This window comes from Jaculus jaculus, chromosome 8 (assembly GCF_020740685.1).
Source record: "Jaculus jaculus isolate mJacJac1 chromosome 8, mJacJac1.mat.Y.cur, whole genome shotgun sequence".
In the NCBI taxonomy this organism is placed as follows: domain Eukaryota; kingdom Metazoa; phylum Chordata; class Mammalia; order Rodentia; family Dipodidae; genus Jaculus; species Jaculus jaculus.
Window position 1 is genome coordinate 43,500,905 of NC_059109.1, and position 27,804 is coordinate 43,528,708.

The following is a 27,804-nucleotide window of genomic DNA, read 5'->3' on the forward strand; positions in this document are numbered from 1 at the left end:
TTGAGAGGTTCAAAGTTCCCCTAAAAACCTCTTCTTCCAGGAAACTCCCCAGTGGTGCATGTGGGGAAACCCTGATTTAGGACAATATTAGTTCTACCAATATGAGAACTTAGAATTGATGTAATGGGAACAGATGAAGCTAAACCTGTATAGGAAAACAGACATTCGGTTTAGGTATATGTCCTCAGGTGATCTACTCACTTTTCTATGTGATTGTCACAGTTTCCCTGGTCCTCTCCCAGCTCAGGATTTATTGTGATGTTCCACAAAGGATTAGCTATTTGATCACTGCTTTAGATTCTCCACGTACATGCATTTACTCTTTTGTACAACATCCGATTCAGAGTGCCTTTACAGGTTCCCTAGCCGTAGGAAGTGTATAAACCCAGATTAATGACAAGCTAGACAGCAGAGTTCCCAGTAGCATGGACCAGCTTCAACCTTCCTCATAGAAAGTCCTCCCCCACGACCCTCCATGAATGCAGAGCCACCCTTTCTCACTAGCCCTGGTCTGGAATGACCACCCACGTCTCCTAACTCTGCTCTGTCATCTGACAACGCAGACTAGGGCAGGCATAACCCAGAGCCCCAGTTCTACATTCGACTTGGATGTATCTTGCTTTGCCACTTCCAGCAAGTGATCTTGTGCAAATCATCTAATGTCAGAATCTATCGTTCTGTATCCACAACCTGTAGAAAAATGCTACCCATTGTACCTCTTGATTATGATGGCTAAAGGAAAAATTTAAGTCCATATTCAGAAATTATACAGCGCAGCTACTAGAGCTACAGCCTCTGGATCCTGGAGTCTGTGGTTTGAATACTTGCTCTGATCTTGTAAATTTAGTTAAGGTCGAACTCTCATGGGCCCTGTGGGAAGATGAGGAATTTTCCCAGGGTGAGGAAATAGAGAAAGACAGAGGGGGAGAGAGGGAGAGAGAGAGGGGGGGGGGTTGAGAAGAGAGAGACAAGAGAAGAGACGAGAGAGAGAGCTTGGAGGTAGAGAAGAGCTGAGAGGCTGAAAAGAGGAGAGGAGAGGAGAGGAGAGGAGAGGAGAGGGGAGGGGAGGAGAGGAGAGGAGAGGAGAGGAGAGTTAAGAGAAGAGGAGAGGAGAGGAGAGGAGAGGAGAGGAGAGGAGAGGAGAGGAGAGGAGAGGAGAGTTAAGAGGAGAGGAGAGGAGAGAACAGCTTGGAGGTAGAGAAGTGCTGAGAGGTTGAGAGGAGAGGTACAGTGGTCTTCCTTATCCCCCATCACCAATTTCCCAAGCCACTCTTCAGAGAAAGCACAGCCAACTCTCACCTCAACCTCCCATCCCAGACTGACAGTTGAACTTCCAGTTTCACCTCCCGCGGTGGAAGTGGAGGCTGCTTGCATGGGCACCTTGAGCACCTCTCAAGGCCTCACCTGAGTGGCCCCACAGCCCCGCCTCCAACCCCATCCTCTTCCCCGCGATCTCAGGGCGTGGCTACACCTCGGAGCCCCAGCAAGGGTTAAGGAATCCAGTGGAGAGGTTTGGACTGACGTCGCCTTGGCGCCTTGACTGAAGGTGGTTCCCCTGGCTGAGGGTGGGGGGAGAGCCAGGCTCAGCTGAAACCCGAGCTCCCGCTCAGCTGGGGCTGGGGAGGTCCCTGCAAGAGCCGCCTGCCCAGCGCGTCCCTCCGCGGGCTCCGCAGTCACTTGGGCACCGGGAACGATGGAGCTGGACCGCTGGGCGCAGTTGGGACTCACGTTCCTGCAGCTCCTCCTCATCTCGTCCTTGCCAAGAGGTGCTGTGAGTTGCTTTGGGGGGGGGGGGGAGCGGCTGTCTCCTTCTGGGGGTTGATGGGGAGCGGGACAGGGGTGTTCCCCGTGGTAACCTTGGGCGCTTGGCTGGTGGTTATGGAACGCTTGCTGTCCTCCCTGTGGGATGGGACAAGGCTGTGTCATTCCTAATTTTGGGACATGAACTGTCTCAGGAAGGGGTCGAGGGATTTATTTGTTTATTTAAATTTATAGTAAGCTGAGCGTTAAAGCCTGAGTTACTGCTTCGGATTTGCAAAGCAAAGTTTCATCCAGAAAGCACTCCCGTGGGGAGGTGAGCCAGAGAGAGAGAGAGAGAAAAAAAAGGGGGTGAAAAGCAATTGTGATGGACAACCCTCCGGCGAACTCTGCTTGGTGAAATCTTATATGCAAACCCTTCCGCAGATCCCCAACCTAGGAGCTCTGCCCACTCAGTGGCATATACAATTCTGGGAAGGATGAGAATGAAAAGAGGGCCCATGGTAAAAGGGCATGCTGCTTGTGGAGTTGCAGTGTTTGTTTTGTTTTGAAAGAGTCCTGGTTTTGTTTTTCACATGCCATATATGCGAGTCACAATTCCCAGGTCAATTGGGCTCCTGGAGGCAGTATGGCTGAGACGTGGGCTCCAGGCTGCCTTTTGATTCAGTGGGAACAGACCAGGAGCGAGGGAATGGCAGGTCTCAGCCGGGATCCCTGTCTTAGGTGGCTAGAGGGCTGAGGAGGTGAGGTGGAGTGAGGTGAGAGGTGTGAGGAGGTGAGGTTGGAGGGACGAAGTGGGAGGCAATGAGGCTGGAAGGGGGAAGTGTCAGGTGAGGGAGAGACCCGCATCAGTTAAGCCAGGCTGAGATTTCCCAAAAGGGGAAGCTCTGCCCAGGAGCAGGGTGCCTGTGAGCCTCTCCTGCGTCCCTTCTGTGCTGGCTGCCTGTCCCCTTATGCTTTACCTGACAGGAGGGTGATCTGCTGCCACCCTTGGGGCTGTCAGGTGTCTGGGAAAGAGATCTGAGTGGGGTCTTTCACAGTGCTGGGTGAGTAACTGCTGAGGAAGAGAGGAACATGGTCTGAAAGGACTTCCTTAAGTCAACAAAGAAGCCCGAGAAACACGAGACCTTCCTGTCCCCCAACTTCGGTTAATGATTTCCAATTACCTGGAACCTGCCTGTTGCCCGTTAAATCTTTCTCTGTGACTCACTCCCGAGGGTGTCTGGGCCCTGGGATGAGGCTCTATGGCTTGCTTAAAGAGGGTGAGCACATCTCGTTCGAATTTTGCCTGAAGTATCTGGAGCAGCCCAGAGACATCAACCGAAGAACCTGGCGTGGCGGGAGCAGAGGTTGGAGGGTCCTGTGAGTTTGAGGCCAACTGGGACTACTGAGTGAGTTCCAGCAGTGAGTTCCAGGTCGGCCTTAGCTGGAGAAAAACAAAAACAAAAATGAAGAAGCCCTTTGAAGAGGGTGCTGATAACCCATCAGGATGAGTTGAGGAGTCTACAGTAAGACTCCTCCCCACCCCATCCTTGCCTCCAGGCCTCAAACCTCCAGGGTGTGGTGACCCCAGGGCTCAACACTGTCAGGTCCCCATCTAGCTAGCACCTATGCTCCCTTGCTCTGTTTCTGTAATGTGGCAGGTGAGACAGAGCTACTCTAAAAAATTAGAAAACAAGCTGGGTGTGGTGGTCCACGCCTTTAATCCCAGCACTCACTCGGGAGGCAGAGGTAGGAGGACTACCAAAAGTTCAAGGCCACCCTGAGATTACATAGTGAATTCCAGGTCAGCCTGAGCTAGAGTGAGACCCTACCTCAGAAAACAATCAAAGGAACAAACAAAATATTAGGAAACAAAGCTCTGCTGCCCAGGGTCTGACAAATGTATTTCTTGCTGACCTGAGAATCTCTTTTACCTTTTGCAATGGAAAAGCTAAGGGGGAGGGTGTGTGGTTCACAGGCAGCCAAGTTGCTGACTGAAGCAGACGGCAACTTCATGTGTCTAACACGGATCCTTCAGCTGTTCAAGACAGAAGATGAGTGGAGAAGGAAAATATTTCTTTGTGCATGGAATGAGTCCACTCCCTACCCAGTCAAGAAACACTTGGAGGAACATTTCCTCTAATTGCTTTTCTAAAAAGAGTATCTGAAATGTAAACATCCACTGGGATGGCCTGAGAGGTTGTTGCTCACTGACATGTGACACATGTTGGAAGACCAGAACCCAAACATGGGGCCAAGTGATAAAGCTAACATAAACAGCACACGCGGGGGAAACCCAACTCCACTGACTCCCCCAAATAGCAGGAGCACTGCCAGCAGGACTGTGCCTAAGAGGAAAACCTCATTTAAAATACGGGGCTCTTGGGAAATGAAACCTTGATATGGATCACTTCACAAGTGTCACTTCCAACAGACGCTAGCTTGTGGGGAATGAATACAAGTGCAAGTGGGGAAGATAATTGGAAACACAGCTATTCAGTGGGTAGAAGCAGGCAGCCGAGGAAGGGAATGTGAAAGGCAAGTTAGAGAGAAGGAGTGGCAAGAAAACTGAGAAGGTAGTTTCTGATGGGATGTGTTAGCACATTCCAAGGAGGGCTATGGAAATTGGGCTTCTTGGCTGGGGTGGATTTCTGTGAGGATCCCGGAGAGGGTGTTCCCCTAACATCTACACTGAGGGCCTCCTGGCATCCCAACAGGAAAATAACTTCATGGTGGGATCATGGATTTTGGAGTTGTGTGAGTGGTTTTAGTGGTCATTTTAGGTGGAGTCAGGTTTCTGAGGACAGTGAGATTAGTCTTAGGTTTCATTAGGACAGTGACATCTAGCTCATATTCAGGACACCCTTTTGAGCTCAGTCTTGAAGTCCATGCTTTATGTGTGGTAACTGTCAGACCACTGTAACATAGATGCTTTTTACTGTCTCTGTTTTATAGATGAGGTTGGGAGAAGTCCTGTGATGTGCTCAATGACTCATAGGCACTGCTATTCAAATAATCAAACATAACATTTTCATTTGGTCTATATTACTAGTGGAATTATCAATTTGTGATGTATGCATATTGGAGCTGAAAGCAGAGGCTAAAATAGATATATAGACACCAATGTTCCAAGCAGTGTAACTCTTCAAATTCAAAAGGTGGTAACAACTTAAATGTCCACCATTAGATAAACAAAATTCACTAGACATGTACAATGCAATATTCACTTTTAAAAATGGAGAAACCTCTGTTATATCCAACAATGTGGATGAACCCTGTTGCAGTTTGAATGTGAATGTATGTCTCCAGTAGCCTGAGGTATTTTTGATCAAGATTATAGCTTGTGTTTCCAGCAGCCTGCTGAAGGAAGGGTCTGTCACTTGAGGTAGGGAGGGAGGGGGATTCGTAGTCCAGCCCAAAGGTATGTTCAGGGAGCCCTGGCTGTTGGCGGTGGTGTCCCTCCTCTTGGATTTATGGAAGTAAGCCAGCCTCTTCCACCTTTGATGGTGCTTCCCTGGATTCTGCAAGCCTGAAATAAACCCTTTCCTCCCACAAGCTGCTTCTGGTCAGGCGTTTGTCCTATAACTACAACAAACCCTTAGTGAAAGAAGCTAGATACAAAATAACAAATATGTGATTCCATTCACATGAGGTACCATGGACTGTCAAACTCCTAAAAGAAAAAAGTAATATGATGGCCCCAAGGGGCCTCAGGGAGGAGGGAATGGGATGATATTGTGTAATGAGTGTAGAATTTCAGTTTGATGTAGTGAATATGTCCTGGAGATGTATGTTGGTGATGGTTGTACAATGTGAATGTACTTGACGAGATGGGCAGAAAGGTAAGTTTATGTTACATATACTTTCTCACAATAAAAAAAAATTGCTGGGCATAGTGGGCCATGAATGCCTATAATCACAGTGCTTGTGAGGTGGAAGTGGGAGGCTTGCCAGTTTGAAGCTATCTTTGGCTGTGTGCGGAGACTCTGTCTCAAAAATAAATTGTGGTGGTTTGAATGTGTAATGTCTGCCACAGCCTCATCTGTTTGAATACTTAATCTGCAGTTGGTGCTGCTGTTCCGGGAGGCTGTGGAACCTTTGAGAGGTGGCACCTTGTGTGCCACTGAGGACGGCCTTGAAGTTAACTAGTCCACCCCCTTGCTACACTTAGCTCGCTAGGTCTTGCTCCTTACTCCCTGCTGAAGGGACGATACGACTCCTGGCTGGCTGCTCCTGCCCTACTTTCCCCACCATGATGAAACTTCCCCTCAAAACTGTTAGCTGCAAGCAAATCCTTTTCTTCCATAAGCTGCTTTTGAAAGATCAGGTATTTTGCCCCAGAAACAAAACAAGTAACTTCTACCTAAATAAAAATAAAAGCAAATACCTTCACATGCAAATTGGTGGAGCCTATGGCGAACTATAGGTAATTTCTGAACCCTTGTTCACCTGTTACCTGGCTTCCTTACACTTGCACACATGGCAAAGAGCAGGACACACATAAACAGGGGAGAGAGCCCTTGACTCTCCTGTTTGGAGGGCGCTGTGGCTCTGACTCAGCACGCTGGAGCACAGAGGAGGGCTGCAGAGCCAGGGCTACAAATGGCAGCTCACAGGCCACATGACCCGCACTTAGTGTCACACAGGGCTCAGAGATGCTTGCATCTGAATGCCTTGAGCTAATCTGGACCCTCTGTGCGTACCCCACCTTCTTAAATCTTCTACTTGCTACTGGCACTGGGCTTGTTTGTTTGTGTGTGCATGTTTGTATGTTTGTACAGTGGTCTACGTTTGTGGGACGCACAGTCTGTGCGTGACATCTTGGATGTCTCCCTCGGGTATGCCAGCCACCTGTTAGTAAGACCAGATCTCTCATTGGCCTGGAGCTCATCAACTAGGCTAGATTAGCTATCCAGTGGGCTCCCAGGATCCCCCACGGGTACTGGAAATTGAACTCAGGTCCTTATGCTTGCAATGCAAACGCTTTACCAACTAAGCTGTCCCCACAGACCCACAAGTGGCTTCTTGATCTACATTTTTTGAGAAGGAAAGAACAGAATGGAGAGAGGGAGGGAGGCATGGGCTACCACACCAATGTTTTTTCAAATGTTGTGTGGAGATCAAACCTAGAGCCGTGTACCTTCTAGGCAGGCCACATTCCCAGCTTATGAATATGTTTTAACATACATGTTTCATGGGAGGTGATTCTCTCTTTCTTTCTTTCTCTCATGAATGACCGTTGATCCTAAGGTCATGGTAGAAATTGGGTATATGGTTGGGTACTATGCTTATGTCAATAAGCAGTGAAAGAAAACTTTTGGGCCCCAAACTTCAGAACAAGGTACATTAAAGTAAGTAAGACCCTTATGAGTACTCAGAAGTCTTGGGAAAGCCTTTAGACCATCCCTGACATGAAGTGTGGGTTTAACTTGATGTTGTCTATAACAGATTACACTGGCAAGACAGAACTGGATGAGACAGTAGTTTTGGGGATGGGGCAGAGGTGGGGCAGTAATGACTAGCCTTAAGTCAGAAAATTATTTCTAATGGCCCCATTTGGGGTGGCCAATCTGACAAGAGAACACTTTTCTTTTCTTTTCTTTTCTTTTCTTTTCTTTTCTTTTCTTTTCTTTTCTTTTCTTTTCTTTTCTTTTCTTTTCTTTTCTTTTCTTTTCTTTTCTTTCTTTCTTTCTTTCTTTCTTTCTTTCTTTCTTTCTTTCTTTCTTTTTCTTTCTTTCTTCCTTCCTTTTTTTTTTTTCCTTCAATGTAGGGTCTTACTCTAACTCAGAATTCACTATGTTGTCTCAGGTGGCCTCAAATTTATGGCAGTCCTCCTGCCTCTGTCTCCTGAGTGCTGGGATTAAAGGTGTGTGCCACCACGCCCAGCCCAAGAAGCCGCTTTTCTACCTGCCTCCCCCAAGGCCAACTCTAGAAGTTGCAGTTGATCTGAGGCGTGTACAGATTAAGGAAAAGTACCACTTCCACACTAAATAAAGAAGGTTGTGCCCCCTTTCTCTCACACAGGGAAGAAGCTGTCCAAGGACTTCCAAATACTCCATGGGGTATTTGGAAGTCACAAGCACCTGGCTTCCTTTTCCTCTTCATTTTCAAGGGAAAAGAAATGCAGTGTTTATGTTTTCCAGTTTCAAAATTCCAGAACAAAGAACCCAGCAGTTGGCATGTCAAATGCTACCAGATCAGTGGCAGAAAGTCTACTAGATTCCAAGCCAAGTTCGTATTTTAGGAATTGTATTTGTCAGCCATCATAAGATCTGGCCCAAAGCTGTAGATGCATAATGGACAGAAATAAGTTACAATAAAAAAGTAGGACAAACCAGCCTTCATACCTGTAAACAGACAGACAATTAGAGCTGCCTGGAGTGTTTCTCTCTCTAAATCAGTGTAGCTTATTTCCTGTACCCAAATCCACCCTTTCCACCTATCCAGGTTGCACTTACCCATGAGACAGAGTGGCAGTCCATGTGGGCTGAGAGTAGTATAGACAGGAGGTTCCACATCAAATTCTTCACCCTGGTGACAGAAATACTAAAGGTGGAGGCATCGTTGAATTGGGCTTCTATCATATTACACACAGGAACTTAAATCTCAATGAGTAATTACTGACTACTGACTTGTGATAAATTCTATGCTTTCTTCTCCACATAAAGTATGTTTACTTAATACTTACAACAAACCTAGGAGGTATTAGTATTATGAGGCCCCGTTCATGCACAAAGGCACTTAGACTGTTTCTGTCCATGCCCAGGGTGGTGTTGGGTGTGTGTTTTGAATGCAGTCTGACTCCACCTAACGCCCACCCTGAAATGTTTCAAAACAGTACCTCAGTATGCAGCAGGTCCAATTGTGGTGAGGCTTCTGGATATGCTCTGGCCAAATGATACAAGACCTTAGAGTTAGTGAGGAGGACTGGTTACCCCTGATGTTTCAAGTGTTCACCCTGACCCAAGTGAGACCATCTGCTTACCTCTGCGGAGGGGGAGTAGAAGGACAGAGACCGCTCCTCCATTGGGACCGCATGGATCCTCCAAGGAGCCACTCCGCAGAGGAGATAAGAGTGCTGAACAGATTGCCAAGCCAGCTAGTTTCCTAGACGGCTGTCCACAGTGCCACAGGTCTTGCTCTGATTACACATGGAAGTGGAAATGGCTCTGTCCTATGATCAGCTTTCATAATCCACATCATGTGTGTTTGCAGAGGAACAGAACTGAGGGTGAGGCATGGTTCAAAACTGGCCCTGATGCTCCTTAGCCCTGCTGCTTCCTTAGGGGTTTGTCCTGCCAACTTCATCCATTGTAAGCCAGGGGATGAGAAGAACAGGCCTAGGATGAATGGGGGAAGTGTCTTTTATTTTGGAATAACATAGTTGATGGGTATAACAGAAGATGCAGACTCGATCCTCTTCCATTAATACCAGGGTAGGTTTTAACCAATTCAACACTGAGGATCTACTGCCTGTCAGACACCATTGGCCTGGGCCTTATGTCATAGGCAGGAGCAATGTGCCCCTTTTGACTGGACAGCCAACGAAGACACTGATGTCTGTCACCCATTCCCTGGAGTTGGATAAGTTCTTTACTTCCTTCAGTGTTGGCGGTTTCATCACTGCCCTAGCTGCGGTTCTGGCTGCCTCAGAGGGCTCTGTTAGTGGTTTGGCAGCATAGGTCCTGTGTAAGTACAAGTCTGGTCAGTTGGTTTTGTGATTGAAAAACCAGGGTTGCTGAGGTTGCCAGAACAGAGAGCGGAAGACATTCAGCCAACTTGAGCTCATGGGGAGACGCAGTGCTCGTCCACATACCCTGGATTTAAGTCCGATTAAAAACATCACGACTGCTTTGATGCAAAAGCACTGAGTAGAAGGAGACATCTTGGCCTAGCTTCCTTCAACCAAATGAATTCTTGGAGGATGCTGAGCTACTAAGGGATTCATTCTCAAATCCAATTTCACTTCCATTTACTTCAAAAGATCTCATGAACCAATGAACCCCCTGCATCGTGAGACCCCTCCTGAGGAAGTAACAGTAAATTTGTGGAGGGGGGATTGTCTATACAAACATCAAGTGTCCTAGGACAAGGTGCCTGAACTTAGCTTCTAGCTGAAGCCCTCTATCCCCAAGTTTCTAACATATCCTTGGCTATTCTAACATCAAACACAAGACAACTTGGTTAATAATAAAGAATCTTTGTTCAGAACTTCTGGGCCTGGCTTTGGCCACTAAAAGATGCCCAGCCACCCTTCTGGGAAAACTGGCTCACCCAGTGTGAGCATAGGATGGGCAAGTGTCCCAAGCTCTTGTGGGAATGATATACAATCCTAAATAAACACAGTTGTAGTAGACTGTGATGGTGAAGTTGTGTTGTCAACTTGATCAGATTAGGAATCCACAAACATTCCTCTTGGCTGGGTCTCTAATGTTGTTTCCAGGAAGGATTGACTGGAGGAGGAAGTCCTTTCCCCCAAGTGAACCCTTTCCCCAGAGTGGGGGCTTTGCACAAGGAAGCTCTGGGAGAAAAGAGTTCCTTCCTCCTACCTGGATGCCGAGGCCAGGTGCTGCTTGCTGGTGAGCACTCCACTTGCATGTACCTCTATCCTGTTGGGCAGGGAAGCCAAGCTTCCTCAGTCTCCCCATGTGGACTGAAGACCAGCAGGTCTCCAGGAAGACTTCAGGCTTCCATTGTTGCATGGGAACTGCTGAGGCATCCAGCCACGTGGACTGAGCAACTAGCAGGTTCCTTGATTCTCAAGCCTGCAGACTGCTGTTGTTGAACTGCCATAAACTAATCCAACCAATTTTCCCCTTTTAGTACAATTCATTCTATCAATTTTGTTCCTCGAGAGAACCCTGACTAAGACATGGACCTAATAGGCTGCCCACACTGCACAATGGAGACTCTAGAAAATCACATCCAAAAGAAGAAAGAGAAGATTCTAACATTGGTCTTTGTCACACATAGCTTTCACTCTGAGAATCACATGTGCCTCATTCTGTAATCTTTATCAAGTGCTTGTCAGACACCAGGCATAGGACACCACTATGAGCAAGACAAAGTCCCATTCCTTAAGGCATTGCAATACATTCAGAGAACTTAGGGCTCATCCTAGCATTTCCCTCCTAAAATGGGTTTGATGGATTTCAAATCCCAAGAGATGTTATAAAGGAAATGAGTGTGGGAAATGTGGACAGTACATAAAACATGCTATAGATTTACACAAAGAAAGCCATAATAGGACTAGAGAGCTGGCTTAGCAGTAAAGCATTTGCCTGCAAAGCCAAGGGACCCAGGTTCATTTCCTCAGGACCCATGTTAGCCAGATGTACAAGGTGGCTCATGTGTCTGGAGTTAATTTGCAGTGAATGGAGGCCCTGGCACACCCATTCTCTCTTTCTCTCTTTCTCCCTCTCTCCCCTTTTCTCTCTGTCAAATATATAAAAATATTTTTTTTTAAAAAAGAAAGCCATAATATACATATTACAAAATTGTTTGACCACAGAGCCTTTGGACATAACATCTTATACTGTCCAATACAGATTTATTTCCTTATTTCTTTTCTTTTATTTATTTTTTGATTTTTAGAGGTAGGGTCTCACTCTGGCCCAGGCTGACTATGTAGTGTCAGGGTGGCCTCAAACTCATGGCGATCATCCTACCTCTGCCTCCAGAGTGCTGAGATTAAAGGCGTGCACCACCGTGCCTGGCTTCCAATATAGTTTTAAAACCTTTGGTTTCTCACTCATAGCAAGCAAAACATTGATGACTATCTCACCATTACAGAGGAAAGGGTTGAAAGTCTGTAAAATGGGGGCTTCTCTCCAGACTGTTGCTGAGAGTTATGGGCAGAAAATCTGACATCCTTGCCACTCAATACTGAGACATTGAAAGTACCCTACAGATGATGTACCCATGTTACTGTAAGAAAACTCCTGCAGGCACCAAGATGCATAGGTCATTGAAAAACTCATTTCCCATATTCAAGTTGCTTTAAGCAATGGAATTGGCCTGGGCTCATGGGGCAAGCTGAGATGTGAAACTGATTCATGAATGCTCATAGTGATTTTGTAGTTCTGAGGAGAGGTAAGTGGTGACTCGACTTCTCAATGAGATGTCCCTCCCCTTCAAGAACAAGGAGATATGTGAGCCTCCTTTTAGTCCCTGTGAGCACTGGGTCATAGGTCTGTCCCTCCTTCTGGGACTTATCTCTAATGTCATGCTATGTCCTTTGTCATTTCTGATAGACCTCCACGACTGTGACAGTAACTTCCACAACCCAGTAGTGGTCTGGCTGTTTACACTGGCAGTATATCCCATAGAGAGGGCTTGTATATTTGATCTGTTCATCGACCCTTTCTTTGCTGTTTCTGCAACCTTGTTTTCTGCCTTTAGAAATCATTGCCCTTGTTGTCATGCAACATGATTTTGGTCTTGGCCCTAGCATCTCATCCCTCCTCTCTCTGTCCAAACTTATTTCAGAGAGAATGACTATAGTGGCCATGGGTAAGGAATGGAAAGAGCTGTTCCTATAAAAGCCATTCTGTCTAAGTCGACTGGGGAACCCATGATCTCCTCAGTAAAAACTCAGCCCCTATTAGCCATGTGTATTAGATTCATCTTTACTCTTTTATTTTAGAAAATATTTTTATTTATTTGAGAGAAAGAGTGAGTATGGGCATGCCAAGGCCACGTGCTGCTACAAATAATTTCCAGATGCAGGTGCCACTTTGTGCATCTACCTTTACTGGGCAATTGGACCAGAGCCAGCAGTCTTTTAAAGAAAGCATCTTTGGGTTGGAGAGATGGCTTAGCAGTTAAGCGCTTGCCTGTGAAGCCTAAGGACCCCGGTTCAAGACTTGATTCCCCAGGACCCACGTTAGCCAGATGCACAAGGGGACGCATGTGTCTGGAGTTCATTTGCAGTGGCTGGAAGCCCTGGCGTGCCCATTCTCTCTCTATCTGCCTCTTTCTCTCTTTCTCTCTGTCACTCTCAAATAAATAAATAAAAATGAACAAAAAACGTTAAGAAAAAAAGCGAAATTATCTTTAACCACCAAGCCATTTCCTCCGCCCATGTTCATCTTTAATGTAGATATCTTGATATGGGTATATTTCTCTTCTCATATATACAGAAGAATACAAGTGGAGTTGTAAATACGCATATATTCATGTCTATGTGTTGTATATGTATGCACAGAGAAGTGTCTTATGGTCCAAAATACACATCAGGATCAAATCCTGGCTCCACTGTTTACAGTTAGTTTCCTGTACTAGGTCTGTTTTATCTTTCTTATGTGGCCTATCACCTCCAGACTGAGGTTAGTTCTATCTACATTTCAGGCTAATTGAAAGTATGAAATGAGACCATTTAAAATATTTAACACATTGCCTGGTGGATAAGGAGTCCTTAGGAAAGACAAGTCTACTTCCCCACTGTCTCATTTTATTGGTCCAGCAGTGCAGGTTTCTCGGGCCATGGTAAAGCAGCAGTGAGCAATGCGTTCATCTACAGCAGCAGGGCACTTACACGGTCCCCTTGGGGCTCATTTTATCTGTCCATAGTCTCGTGCTGCTCATTCTTGACCTTGTCAGGAAAGAAAATCCTGAGAGCCTCACCATATTTTATTTCTTGAGACTTGCTCACTGCTCTTGGTTTTCCAGCTTTAGAAGAAAGGCCTTTCACACGCTGTACCTTAATGTCTGTATGAAACAGTGATTGGCAAGTTCTTGAAAGGGTTCATCAGGCAATGTTTAGCATAAGAGGCGGTGCTGGGACAATAATGTTGCAATCCAGACATTGATGCCCTCTTAGCAGTCTGAAGATGAGCTGTGGCTCATGTCTGTTCCAAGGAAGGAGTTAGCCAGACATCCTTAGTTAAAGAAGTTCTCCTCCATCTTGTCACAGCTTGCAGAGCTGGGGGAGCTAACTGTAATGAGAGCTAGGCTGACTGAAGTTGCCATGAGTCCAAGGGCTTAGGAACTGATCAAACTTACCATTGTGATCTCAAATTTCCAGCCCTTTCCATATTAGTTACCTTTGCTAGGGCAAAGTACCTGTATCAGTTTATCAGTTTAAGGGCGAAAGAGTTTATTCTAGCTACAGTTCAAGGTTACACTTCATCATAGCAGGAAAGGCATGGTGTCAGGAGCTTGAAACAGGGATGCTGGTGCCCGGCCAGCTGTCTCCTTTTGTATAGTTTAGGATTCTAGCCCATAGAAAGGTGCCACTCACAGTTAAGGTGAATCTTCCCATCTCAACCTAATCAAAGTGATCCCTCCCTGGAATGCCTAAAGGCCAACCTAATTGAGAGTCCCTCGTAAGTGATTCTAAGTCCTGTCAAATTGGCAATCAATATAAACCATCACCCTTGCTTGTTATCCCCATTCACTTGATTCTGTTGCTGGTCAGCCACCTTTAGTGGAAAGAAAACCTGCTCCTGCTGACATTGGTGACCTTGGATAAATGCCAGTAACACTAACTCTGGAAGGTCTTGGCCATGAGGTAGTTTTTGGTAGACTCTACAGTAGCCCTGATGTATCCAGATCCAGAGGACTTTGAAGTGTAGAAGATTAGGAATAGCTAGAGTAATTTGTAGAATGCCTAGGTCTAGAGAGATCCAGGTTGGAGATCTAAGGCATAGCTTGTTTTACTGTTTTTAGCATATCCATTCTAATTCTTTGGTTGATACAGTATTTACTGGGTCCTATTGCCAAGTGCTTTTAGCTACATTATTCAACTTCTTTTTTTTTTTTAAGTAACCAATACTAGTAAAAATAAAATTGGTACAGCTTATATTCTCACATTCAAAATAACCCAGAAGCAGCTGTCCTTCAAGGATTTCCACATACAGTTGTTGAGGATAATGGCAACTGAGAGATCCTTCAAGATTTGAGACCTTCAGTTTTGTTCCTCTGGGCTACGGACATGGGATTCTCATTTCCAAAGAGAAACAACAGGAGGTAACATTTGTTCAGTAAAAAGGCACATAAACAAAAGATGGTATGGTTTGAATGTGTTCCCCAAATTTCATGTGTTGGAAACCTCATCCCTAAATTCCTATGTTAATTGGAAGTAGGAGTTTTGGAAATTGGTTGGATCATGAAGACTCCACACATGAATGTATTGGTCCTGTCATGGATTAACGGGTTTTAGAAGGTGTGCCTTTGTTATAAAAGTGAGTTTTCTCTGGCTTACTTATGCTGCCTGACTCCTTGATGCCCTCTGTCATGTGATACAGCAAGAAGGCAGCACTGGATGCTTATAGATTCTAACATTGTGCTCTCACACTTTCAAGCCCAGAGCAATGAGATAAATAAGTCTTTTTTTCGTTTTGTTTTGTTTTGTTTTTTGAGGTCAGGTCTCACTGTAGCCCAGGCTGACCTGAAATTCACTATGTAGCCTCAGGATGGCCTTGAACTCACAGCAATCCTCCTACCTCTGCCTCCCGAGTGCTGGGATTAAAGGTGTGTGCCACCACGCCTGGCTTCTTTTTTATTTTTAAAAATATTATTTACTAATTTATTTGGGGGAGAGAGAGAATGGATGCACTAGGGTCTCCAGCCACTGCAAACAAACTCCAGACATATGTGACACCTTGTGCACCTGGCTTATGTGGGTCCTGGGAATCAAACCTGGGTCCTTAGGCTTCCCCAACAAGTGCCTTAATTGCTGAGCCATTATTCTAGCCCTCATTATTCTGTTTTTTGTTTTGTTTTGTTTTTTGTTTTTTGAGGTAAGGTCTTGCTCTAGCTCAGGCTGACCTGGAATTCACTATGTATTCTCAGGTTGGCCTCAAACTCTCAGCAATCCTCCTACCTCTGCCTCCCGAGTGTTGGGATTAAAGGCATGCACCACTACACCCAACCTCATTATTCTTTATAATATCCAGGCTCAAGTATTTTGCTACAGCAACTGAAAACAGACTTAGATAGGAAGTACTGGGCCAAAGGGTGTGAAGGGAGCTCAGTGCAGAGCCACAGCATAGAGCCATGTGCTAATAATGAGGGGGAAAAGCCAATGGCAAAGTGACTTTTGCTCCTCATATCCCCTTTCCCAATGTACATGGTCTTAGACAACAGATTTCCAGGGATCTCAGTGAAAATCCTGATACCCAAGGGTGTGTATGTATGTGGATTTCTAGTAGTCATTATCTTGCTAACAGAGAGGAGGAGAGGAGCTGTGAGAAGGGGAAAGCTGAGTCAGGAGCTGAAGCTAACTGGCATGGCTCACTAATTCCTGCATCCTTTTTTTTCTTCTTCTTCTGCTGCTCTTAGAAGATTTATAAAATGCAATACAGTTTAAAAAAGAACCCTTAGAAATTTTAATTGAATTAGGCTACATGGGAGGGTTCTGGGGGTTCTGATTTACTCCAAGGCAGCTTCTGCTGTCTAGGGGGAGGTGCCAGTTCACGATAAAGGCACCTTTCTTTACCACCTTCTGGGGTGGTCTTGGCTCTGGGTAGTTGCTCTAACCAATGATGCCTCAGTCAGATATGAAACAGGCTAACCCTTGTTTGTATATAGAACCTCAGTCTTTCAGATGATCTTAGTGGCCATCATGTCTAAGCATGTCTTTAATATTGGATGTTGCAAACCTTGTTCTTGAAGGCCATGTTAAGGCAGCGTAATTACTCTTTTGCCTTCTGCGTGGGTAAGTAATCCCCCACTGTGGAGGAGGGGTTCCTTCATCTCATCAGCATAGAAACGGGTCAGGGCTGGCTGGCAATCAAACCAACGTCTAGCATATTCCAGGACAGTTGAAGTGGATGCAGAATGACGATGGTTTCAAAAGTGATGACAGCTAACTGACTTATCTGTTGATTTCACCAAGTAGGTGGAAGCTGTGCCAATTGGCCAGCCACGTGTTGATTGCCTTGGGGTTCTCCCTGGTAAGACAGCACTGAGATGTGAAGTGACTTCAGTTCTTCAAAATGATTCTTGAAGCACCCGGGCTGGACTTCCTACCTGCGTGGGAGACACAGGACAGCTGCTTCTGAACATCAACATGGCGAGAACTGGACCAAGAGGATGAGGCCAAAAATAAGCTTGATATTCATTAACTCTGCTTTTTAAAAATTAACTTTTTTATTGAAAACTTCCATAATTGTAGACAATAACCTGTGATACTTCCCTCTTTCCCCCCACTTTCCCTTTTGAAATTACACTGTCCATCTAAATTAGTCTCTCTTTAATTTTGATGTCATGATCTTTTCCTCCTATTATGATGGTCTTGTGTAGGTAGTGTCAGGCACTGTGAGGTCATGGACATCCAGGCCATTTTGTATCTGGAGGAGCACATTGTAAGGAGTCCTAACCTTTTTTGTCTCTTACATTCTTTCTGCTACCTCTTCTACAATGGACCTTGAGCCTTGGAAGATGTGATGCAGATGTTTCAGTGCTGAGCACTCCTGTCACTTCTTAGCACCATGGTGACTTCTGAGCCATGCCAAGGTCACCACTATCTGAAAAGAAAATCTTCTCTAACCAAAAGTGAGAACATTATTAACATATAGGTATGAACATTAAGAGAAGTGCTTCCTGGGCAGTTTGGTAAGCATAGTATATGCATTCAGCCAGTTTTTAAAATGTGTAGTGTGTGTGGTGTACACACATGTAGGGCTGATGGCTGACGTGGCGCCCTGTGTGCTCACCTGTAGCAGCCAGAGGAAAACATCAGCTGTCCCCCACCAAGGCTCAAGCTTTAAAAAGGAGCCATTTTGCTTCATATTGGTACTAACAAGTACCACATTGTAGGGTTGGGGAGATCTGTCTACCACCAAGAGTGAACCCTGAGGTAAACAATGGACTTTGGGTGATTATTCATTAATTGTAATACATCACCACTCTGGTGAGGAGTCTTTATAAGTGGGGGAGGGCGTGCAGGCATGGGGCAGGCTATAGATGGAGATCTCTGTACTTTCCACTGTGCTTCAAAACATATTGTGGGACTGGAGAGATGGCTTAGCAGTGAAGGCGCTTGCCTGCAAAGCCTAAGGACTCACTTTTGACTCTCCAGGTCCTACGACAGCCAGATGCACCATGACGCAAGCATGCAAGGTCGCACTTGCGCACAAGGGAGCACATATGTCTGGAGTTTGATTGCAATGGCTGGAGGCTCTGGTGCGCCAATTATTTCTCTCTCTCACTCTTGCATAAAAAAAAAGCAGTCTGTTGGACTTGCCTCAAGAAAAACCACATTGTACATGTGTGATATGGGGTGTGTATGTGTGTGGTGGAGGCACAGATGTGTGTGAGGAGAAGAAGGCATGTTCATGTGGAGGCCAGGGCTCTCTTGCTGAATCAAAGTAGACTAGCTAGTCAACAAGCCCAAGATTCCAAACCCTGGGATTACAGGCATGTGTCCCCATGGCCAGCATTTTACACGGGTACTAGGGATCTAAATTCAGGTCCCCATGCTTACACAAAGAGCACTTTATCCACCAAACCAATATCCCAGACTTCCTTCCACTGAATTTTTCATGAATCTACAACTACTTGAAAAATGAAGTCTTAAGTGTTTTATAACAAACAACAACAACAAATACTTTACCCAATAGAAGAATTAGTAATAGGTGGATGTTTGGGTAGACCAGAACCCTGAAAGTTTGGTTCTGCTGTGAGGTCACAGCCAGAGGGTGGGCTTTGGTTGGTTTAGGTTTATCCAGGTGGCAAACTGTGGACCTTTGTCTGTTTGTCACTTTATCCCTGGGGAAAGCCTTTGCACTTCATTTGTTAACTGGAAGCATCCAACTCTTTATTAAATGTGGGGTGCAAAGTGAAATTTACTTGACTGCAGGAATAGTTCCCCTTAGTAGCAAGCTGGCTTCCCTCCCACCAGCCATGCCTAGATGCTTGAATACTGCCTTTCCCTTCAGAAGGAATTCCTTATGCAAGATACGCTGGCATTTCTCTCTGCTCCTGTAAGTAAGGCCAACTCTTCCATAGTTAAGTTGGAGTGGAAGATGTTACCTTAAAAGTTGATGTGATATCAACTTTACTGGGTCATTCAAGATGAAATTGCAGAATGGATATAAAGGATTTCTGGTAATGGAAATACTGAAGTGCTTTAATTTTTATCAGAAAGCATTCACTAACTTCTGCTGCCAATTCTCTCAATCTTGGGTTTCAGAGCTGGCCCTTTGTGCAGTATTGATATTCCCTGAATTTGTACAGCTAAGGCCAAATGGCCATTGTGCCTGTGGTAGTTTGAATGTATGTTCCCCATAGACTTAGGTGTTTTATTAAAGCTTGTAACTTGGATCTCCAGGAACCTGGCGGGAAGAGGTGTTCCCGGGGCCAGATCCTGGGGTCCTGCCCTAAGGTGTGTTTGGGGAGAACCTGATTGCCAGCCCAAAGGTATGCAAAGATGTTTGAACTCTGGTGGGGCCCTGTCTTTTTGCTGGTTGGTTTTTTACTCACTGTTTGGATCTGTGAAAGGGAGCAGCCTCTTCTGCCCTTGATTTGTAAGCTGGAAATAAATCCTCCGCCATAAACTTTGTCTGGATAAGACGTTCATCCCAGCAACATGGAGCTGATTGCTGACTGCTACAGTGCCCTTTCCCAAAATGCAACTCTAGCAAAGGAAGAGCAAAAAAACCCCTGGTGATTATTCTTGTCTGCTTATTGAACTTCTAAATCCCCTTAACTGGTCAGTTTTAATTCTCCTTGGATATGTCATGCATGTACTTCTTTCTTTTGTAACTTAAAATATCTATTTATTTATGTAAATACATGTGTGTGTGTGCCTACCAGAATCTCTGGCCACTGAAAATGAACTCAGGATGCATACACTGCTTTACATCTATCTTTACATGGGTGCATGAGAACTGAACCCCAGTTGACAGGTTTTGCAAGCAAGCATGTTTAACCACTGAGAAATATCCCCGGCCTCTTAGCTACTTGTTTTTTTTAACACATCTATTTCAGAGTTTTCTTTATCTCCGTTGAAGCTGAGGGAGTCAGAAGGGTGGTGGGCTTGCCAGACCACAAGGAAACAAGACCTTCAGGAAACCTTTGAGATCATCACTTCCATCCATCACCTCCCTACAAGTAGATCAGTTTCTTTTTGTGATTTTAACATCACTAATCCTGTGAGGTCTCTAGATTTAACTTTCTGACCATGTATTCTCCCAAGTTGCTCCTACCACAGATTGTGATCTTGCAGGGTCATTTGACCCATGGCTGCTCCTCTTACTTCAATGTGAGTTCCTCAAGGTCAGGGACGGTGTCTGTTTTTCTCTGTTGAGTTCGACAGCCAGCCTGCATCCTGGGACATAGCTGACACTCGGTACCTGCTCTGGAATGAAAGCATGAATTCATCAGTTTGACCATGCTCTTGGCAGTATACCCGGGCGGTGGGGGGGGGGGGGATAAAAACAGGGCAGTTTAGCGGCTACCTGTGGGGAAGCCTGTCTCCAAGAAGACAGTGAGTTAGTCTTCTATTGATGATCAAACAAATCACTACACATTTGTTGGCTTGAAACAAGGGGCACATCAGTTGCTGTCCACTTCTGGAGGACAGATAAGCCTAGAATGCATCTTATAGGCTAAGTAAGGGTGCTGGTAGGGTAGCATTATTTGTGGGGGCTCCTGGAAGGATACATTGTCCTACCTTTTCCAGTCTAAGAGGCTGCCACATTCCTGCATCATGATGCCTGCTTATACTGTCAAATCTCATCACTTCAAACTCTGCTGTTCATCTGTTCATCTCCTTTGCTGACTTTGACCCTCTGATTCCCCCATAGAAGATTCTTATGATTGCATCAGTCACCCCTGGACTACCCAGTACCCTTCTGCCATCCAAGGATTCTTAAATGAATCTGCAAAACCCATGCTGCCAGGTTCTCCTGGGGTCATTTCCTGAGGCTGGGCAGGATCATTCCTGTGAAGTTAATATAATAGGCTAACAGGGCAGAGGTGGCTTTACTCACTGAAGTAGAGATGTGCCAGTGAAAGTATTTCAGGGAATTAATTGTTGGATTAAAAGGAGGCTGTCAGTGTGATAGCCAATTTTTCCTTTGGGTTCCTGTCTTTCCACCACGAAGAAAGAAGTGGACAGACATGAAATGGTGAACAAATAAAAGAGGGTTTTATTCACATGGGAGTGACAACTCAAAAGCAGAAGTGACAGCTCAAATGGAAAAGAAAGTTATTAGCAGTGGCAGGATGCTGACCTAGCGTGGGTCTTGCTGGAAATAAAAATGTGAGTGCCACATCTGAGTTTTCAGTGACTATGGGAGACCAGCCAGAAGTACAACACATGTAACCTGCATGTGTTACATCTGGTGGTGGCTTGGATGTGAAATGTTCCCCCAGAGACTCTGCGTTTGAATACTTGATGTCTAGTTGGTGGTTCTCTTGGGGAAGTTTATGGAACCGTTAGGAGGTTAAGTCTTGCTGGAGGGAGCGTGCCACTGGGGGTGTCTTGAGGTTTTGTAGCCCAACCCTCCTTGGTGCTCTTTCTACTCCCTTCCTGTCAATGTGAAGATGTGACCAGGGCTGTCTGGTCCTGCCATGTTTACCCCACCGTGGCAGACTTTGTCGATAGACGTAAGCCGAAATAAACCCTTTCCTTCCATAAGCTGCTTCTGGTTGGGTGTTCAGGCCTAGCAATGAGAAGGCTCTAAACCTTTGCCAGGTCATGGGACGTCAGCCAAAAGATCATGAAGGCAGAAGCAACAGCCCTTAGCTCTCTATGGGGTTGGGTCTGTCAAAGCCGAAGCTGGTCTTGTCAGGGCGAGGGATGGGACTATGGTCTCTTTCCAGGGCAGCCGTGAATCTGTTGCTGGAAGCAGGAGCCAAGGCAGGGCACAGGGCTGGGCAGTGAGAGTGGGAACAGGTCTACCACTGCTAGCGGGTACCATGGCTGGAACATAAAGTGTCTCTAGATGCCAGGAGCTGAGCCCATCCGACGCAGAAGCTGTGCAGTGGTTTCAATAGACTTGGGCAGGGTTGAACAGTTTTGAACAAGAAACCAACATGATACATACTTAAAAAAAAAAAAAAGATCTGCCAGGCATGGTGGTGCATGCCTTTAATCCGAGCATTTGGAAGGCAGAGGTAGGAGGATCATCATGAGTTTGAGGCTAGCCTGAGACTGCATAGTAAATTCCTGGTCAGCCTGGACTATAGTGAGACCCTACCTCAAAAACAAATAAAAATGGTGTGTGAGAAGTGTATACTTTTTTTTCTCCCTTACCGTTCTTCTCTTTAAACTATTATTTATCAGATGCTTATAATACACCCGGAACTGTATTAAGCTCCTTAAGTATATTATCTTGTCTAGTTCTTTCCATAGACAAGAGTTGGATAAAATTGATTACTTTACTGGGCAGAAAACTGAGGCTGAGAGGGTGAAATACGTTAGCTAAGGTCATTTACCCAGTTATCAGCTGGGAAAGAATTCCAAACAGACACATCTGGCTCCAATTTAGTTTTTTCTTTCTCTCCAGTTCCTATTTCTTTCTCTCTCCTTTTCTTCCTTCCTTCCTTTCTCTCTCTCTCTCTCTCTCTCTCTCTTTTTGAAGTAGAGTCTTGCTCTAGCCCAGGTAGACCTGGAATTCACTATGTAGTCTGAGGATGCCTCGAACTCACAGCGATTTTCCTACCTCTGCCTCCTGAGTTTTGGGATTAAAAGCATGTGCCATCATGCCCAGCCAATCCCTATCTTTTTAACAATAAAAAATATGTGTGAGGGGCTGGAGAGATGGTTTAGTGGTTAAGGCACTTGCTTGTGAAGTCTAAGAACCCATGTTCAACTATCCAGATCCCACATAAGCCAGACTTACAAAGGTAAGGCAAGGGCAATGTTGCACATGCCCACTAGGTGGCACAAGTGTTTGGCGTTCAATTGCAGTGGCTGAGACCCTGGTGCACCAATTCTCTCTCTCTGTCTTTCTCTCTCTAAAAATAAAACATTAAAAAATTAAATAAAAATATAGTGTGTGAGGGGCTGGTGAGATGATTCAGTGGTTAATGCACTTGCTTGTAGAGCCTAATGACTGGAGTTCAATTCCCGAGTGCCCATGTAAAGCCAGATGCACAGGGTGGCACATGCATCTGGAGTTTAGTTTCAGTGGCTAGAGGCCCTGGTGCACCCATTCTCTCTCTCTCTCTCTTTCTCCTCTATCTCTCTGTCTTTGCTGGGTGTGGTGGTACACACATTTAACCCCAGCATCCTGGAGGCAGAGGTAGTTAAGATTTCTGTGAGTTTGAGGCCAGCCTGAGTCTATATACATAGTAAATTCCAGGTTAGCCTGGCCTAGAGCAAGACACTACCTTGAAAAACGAACGAACAAACAAAAGAAGAAAGAATAAGAATTGTGTGTGTATGTTCGTATATATATGCACAAATGAACTCAGCACTTGCCATTTTTCCCACTTTAAGTGTGCAGGCCAGTGACATTCATCCCATTCACACTGTTGTACATACATTGCATCTAATTCCCAAACTTTTCATTGCCCCAAATAGAAACTCTATTAAGCAATAACTCTGCCAGCTCTCCCCGTATTCTTGGTAACTTCCTCTCTGTTCTCTGTTGCTATGAAGTTACCTGTTATAGGCATTTCATCTAAAGAGCAAGACAATATTTGCCTTTTTGTGCCTGGCTTCTTGGATGTGGCATAATGCTTTCCAGGTCATGAGTGGTGTAGCACATGTAAACACTTCGTTCCTTGTCACAGTGAATGATACTCCATACGCACCTGTACTGGAGCTGTGTGCTCATCCATCTCTTGAGGGACAGTTGGCATGTTCTTACCTTTTGGCTGTTGTGAATGAATATTGGAATAACAGTATCTTTTTTAAAAAAAAATTTATTTATTTATTTGACAGAGAGAAAGAGAAGAGGGGGAGAGAGAGAGAATGGGTGTGCCAGGGCCTCTAGTCACTGCAAACGAACTCCAGACACATGTGCCCCCTTGTGCATCTGGCTAACATGGGTCCTGGGGAATAGAACCTGGGTCCTTTGGCTTTGCAGACAGACACCTTAACTGCTAAGTCATCCCTCCAGCCCAAAAGTATCTTTTAAATATTTATTTGCAAGGAGAGAGAGAAAATGGGCACACCAGGACCTCTTGCCACTGCAAACACACTCTAGGCACATGTGCCACGTTGTTCATCTGGCTTATGTGAGTACTGGGGAATTGAACCTAGGTTGTCAGGCCCTGCAAGCAAGGACATTTATCTGCTGGGCCATCTTCTCCAGCCTAGAATAAAAGTATCTTTGAGATGCTGTTTTCAGGTTTTAGATTGTACCTTGGAATAGAGTTGCTTGTAATAATTCTGTTTGCTTTTTGAGGAACTGCCCCCTACAGCAGCTGCATGGCGTCATGTTCTTAGCAGGAATGTGTGAGGTTCTAATTCCTCTATACCTTTGCCAACATGGTTTCCTTTTAAAATACAGATGGTAGCAATCCTGATCGTGGTATCATGTTGTGGTTTTGATTTTTATTTCCTAATTGCTTTGTGTTGTTGAGCATTTTTTATATGCTTGCTGACATTTATAACTTGATTTTTGAGGAATGCCCATTTAGGTTATTTTCCCATGATTTAAATCAGTTTATTTGTCTCTTTATGGTTGAGATGTAGGAGGATGTTCTTAAAGCTCTGACTGTTAAACTTTATCAGATATACAACTTGACAGTATTTTCCATTTCGTGGGTTGACTTTTCACTTTCTTGATAATGTCCTTTGATTCGCAAAGTGTTTGAGCAACAAAGTCCACCTTATCTATTCTTTTGTCACTGGCTTTCGGATCATATCTAGAATCCATTATCAAGCCCCAAATTGCAGAGCTTTCCACCATGCTGCCTCCTGCTCTCAGTACCAGTTCCCTCAGTTCCCTTTAAGTCAGGCTCCTTACCCCACAACAGCAGAAGCCTGCCAGGTGAGGCTCAGTCCCTCACGGCGTCACTGGAAAGTGCTAGGAGGTTCAGCTCAGTCCTTCACGGTGTCACTGTACAGGTGCCGGCAGAGCAGAGAGGAAAGCAAAGTCTCACGATGCCAACATAACACCACAGTGTGGCTCCTTTCCTGAGCGCCAGTTTTTCCTAACACTCTAATGACCCAGTCATACACATAGCTCTTAATATGTGAGTGGTTTCTCTGCATCATTTGCATGACCCCAGGATGTTCTTATAACCTGAGGCTGAGGGTAGATTCCAAATTGCAGGAAGGAAAATGGAAGCCTGGACTATGAAATTCAAATGTCTCAAAGCCACCATCGACACTAGGCTTGATTTTCACGAGATCCCTGCCTCCAGCTGCCGGCGAAGGCTTCACCGGTCTTTGCCCACAGTCACTTTCTGCCTAAATATCTGATCCACTTCTGCCTTCATGGTCACTTCCAGGCAACATTTTTAGAAATGGAAAATGGGAGGAAGAGCAAATAAAAGCTACCAGGCCCATTTCTAGCTGGTTTTCTGCATGGCCTCCAACTGATTCCCCTATGGATTCAGCCATGTGGTTCTCTTTATACTTAAGGTATATTTGAATGCAGAATGAAGAAAAAAAAAAAGGAGGGGGGAACTGTCTTGCCCAGAAAGAGACATGTTTCTCATGGAAAAAAAAATTGCTTAGGGGGCTGGGTAGATTGCTTAGTGGTTAAGGCACTTGTCTGCAAAACCTAACAACTCATGTTCAGTTCCCCAGTGCCCATGTAAAGCCAGATGCACAGAGTGGCACATGCATCTGGAGTTTGTATGCAGCGGCTGGAGGTCCTGGCATGCCCATTCTCTCTCTCTTTCTCTCTTTGCTTGCAAATAAATAACTATTATGGAAAGAATACTTGGAGACTCAGTAACGTTGGACTTGTAAGTTCTCCCATGAAGTTCTCCCCCCCACCCCCACAACCATACTAATAAAGGTGCTTTTTGTCTGTTCCATGAGTTTTATCTTTGAAGATCCTACGAACAATGGATGCTGCGAAATTGTGGAGCCAAATTTGGAAGCAATGACATAGCATCCACTCAGGGACCAGCTTTATACTTGTGGGGCCTCCCCTCTCAAGGGTGCTCTCCCGCGGCTGAATAGTTATGCAGTAGAATGCTTCCGCTTGGCCGGGTACAGTCCATGCACAAACAGTGGCCCGAGGCAGCCCAAGAGAAACAGAAATGCCCACTGGTGCTGTGCCTCAGTTTGCTAATAGATCCGTATGGAACCTGAGATACGCTCACGTCACAAACTCCCTGCGTGTTCCACTGCCAGCCCATTTCCATTACTTACTGCAAATGTACTGCCTGCCTTGACAGTGCCCCCAGTAGATTTCTGAATTTCATCTTATGCGTTGACGATTTTCATGCATCCATGTCATTAATATATTCTCACCATAATTCCCTCTTGCCCTTCCCCCCCCTCCCCGAACCCCTTCTTCTTCATAACTGTGCTCTTCTGCTTTGATGTTTCTGGTGCTTGTGGGTTGTGTGAAGCACTGAATTTAACTAGGGTTGCCTGCATGAGCATGGGAGGGGATGGTTTGCTAGAGGATGTGCCATTGAGCAGAGCCTGCACCACTGTGGGACATGTCTCCTGCTCCAACAACCATTCACTTCCAGTAACTACTCAGGGATGTGTGGAAACCTCATGTCCCCCTCCAACACCAAGCATGATGGTTTTTTTTTGGGGGGGGGTTTCTTTAAAATTTTTTTTTGTTTGGTTTTTCAAGGTAGGGTCTCTCTGTAGCCCAGGCTGACCTGGGATTCACTATGGAGTCTCATGGTGATCCTCCTACTTCTGCCTCCCGAGTGCTGGGATTAAAGGTGTGCACCACCATGCCCGGCCCTTTTTAAATCTTTTAACTTTATTTTTATTTATTTATTTGAGAGACAGAGACAGAGACAGAGAGAGAGAGAGAGAGAGAGAGGGAGAGATATTGGGCATGCCAGGTCCTCAAGCTCCTGCAAATGAACACCAGATCCATGTGCCACCTCGTGCATCTGGCTTATGTGGGTCCTGGGGAATCGAACCAAGGTCCTTTGGCTCTGCATGCAAATGCCTTAACCACTAAGCCATCTCTCCAGCCCCCCCACTTTTTTTGAGGTAGGGTCTCACTGTAGCCTAGGCTGACCTGGAATTCACTATGTCATCTCAGGGTGGCCTAGAACTCATAGTGATCCTCCTACCTCTGCCTCCTGAGTGCTGAGATTAAAGGTGTGTGTCACCACTCCTGGCTCAAAAAAAAACCCCTTTAAAATATCTATTTACTTATTTGAGGCAGAGACAGGGCAAGAGAGGGAGGCAGATAGAGAGAGAGAGAATGGGAGTGCCAAGGGCCTCCAGCCACTGCAAATGAACTCCAGACGCAAGTTTTCCATTGTGCATTTGGCTTACATGGCTGCTGGGGAATGGAACCTGGGTCCTTCGGCTTCACAGGAAACCACCTTAACCACTGATCCATCTGTCCAATTCCACACAGGCTTCTCTTATTCAGGCAGGAGAGCACTCTCACAGGGCAATATAGCGTCCTACCAGCAAAGCGTCCACAGGTTTTCCCCTGCCACCAGGCCCTTTTCTCACGTGCGATTCTCCACTGCAGAATACACAGTCATTAACGAAGCCTGCCCCGGAGCCGAATGGAACATCATGTGTCGAGAGTGTTGTGAATACGATCAGATTGAATGTGTCTGTCCCGGAAAGAAGGAAGTCGTGGGCTACACCATCCCATGTTGCAGGAATGAGGACAACGAATGTGACTCCTGCCTGATTCACCCGGGTGAGTGTGGAAGGGGACCCCCAGGTTCTTCTCTGCATCTCACATTGTCTGTGGTCATGAACAGGCATGGTGTGAATGCCTGAAGCCATGGGGTACTGCAGTGCCATGGTTGTTAAGGTTGATGCAATTCAGCCAAGCCCCTCTGCAGGCAAAGGACTGGTAAGAGTTAGCACTCTTCAGTACTCAGGTGGTAAATCTGAGCGTTCGTCTGTTCATGCTGGGCAGCTCCTATGCACCGTGTCAGCCATGAGGATGAGGATTTATGAAAATTGCCAGCACTGCCAGGGCTTCAGAACCTGATGGGGCAATGGGAAACGGACCACTCCAATCCGAGCTACGGAAGTGC

At 45.6% G+C, this 27,804-nt stretch overlaps 1 protein-coding gene across 2 annotated transcripts in view; it reads left to right on the top strand.

Annotated features, from left to right (window-relative positions):
- Positions 1-1,581: 1,581 nt before the first annotated feature.
- The window catches only part of Pamr1 (peptidase domain containing associated with muscle regeneration 1), a 96,551-nt gene continuing 70,328 nt past the window's right edge, over positions 1,582-27,804 (top strand). The window contains exons 1-2 of one of the 2 annotated variants that reach the window (XM_045157508.1): positions 1,582-1,766; positions 27,282-27,458. In XM_045157508.1, coding sequence (XP_045013443.1) covers positions 1,694-1,766; positions 27,282-27,458 — 250 coding nt within the window. In that variant the 5' untranslated portion in view covers positions 1,582-1,693. The remainder of the gene's footprint in view (positions 1,767-27,281; positions 27,459-27,804) is intronic. The other variant, XM_004660805.3, reaches the window with a different exon arrangement.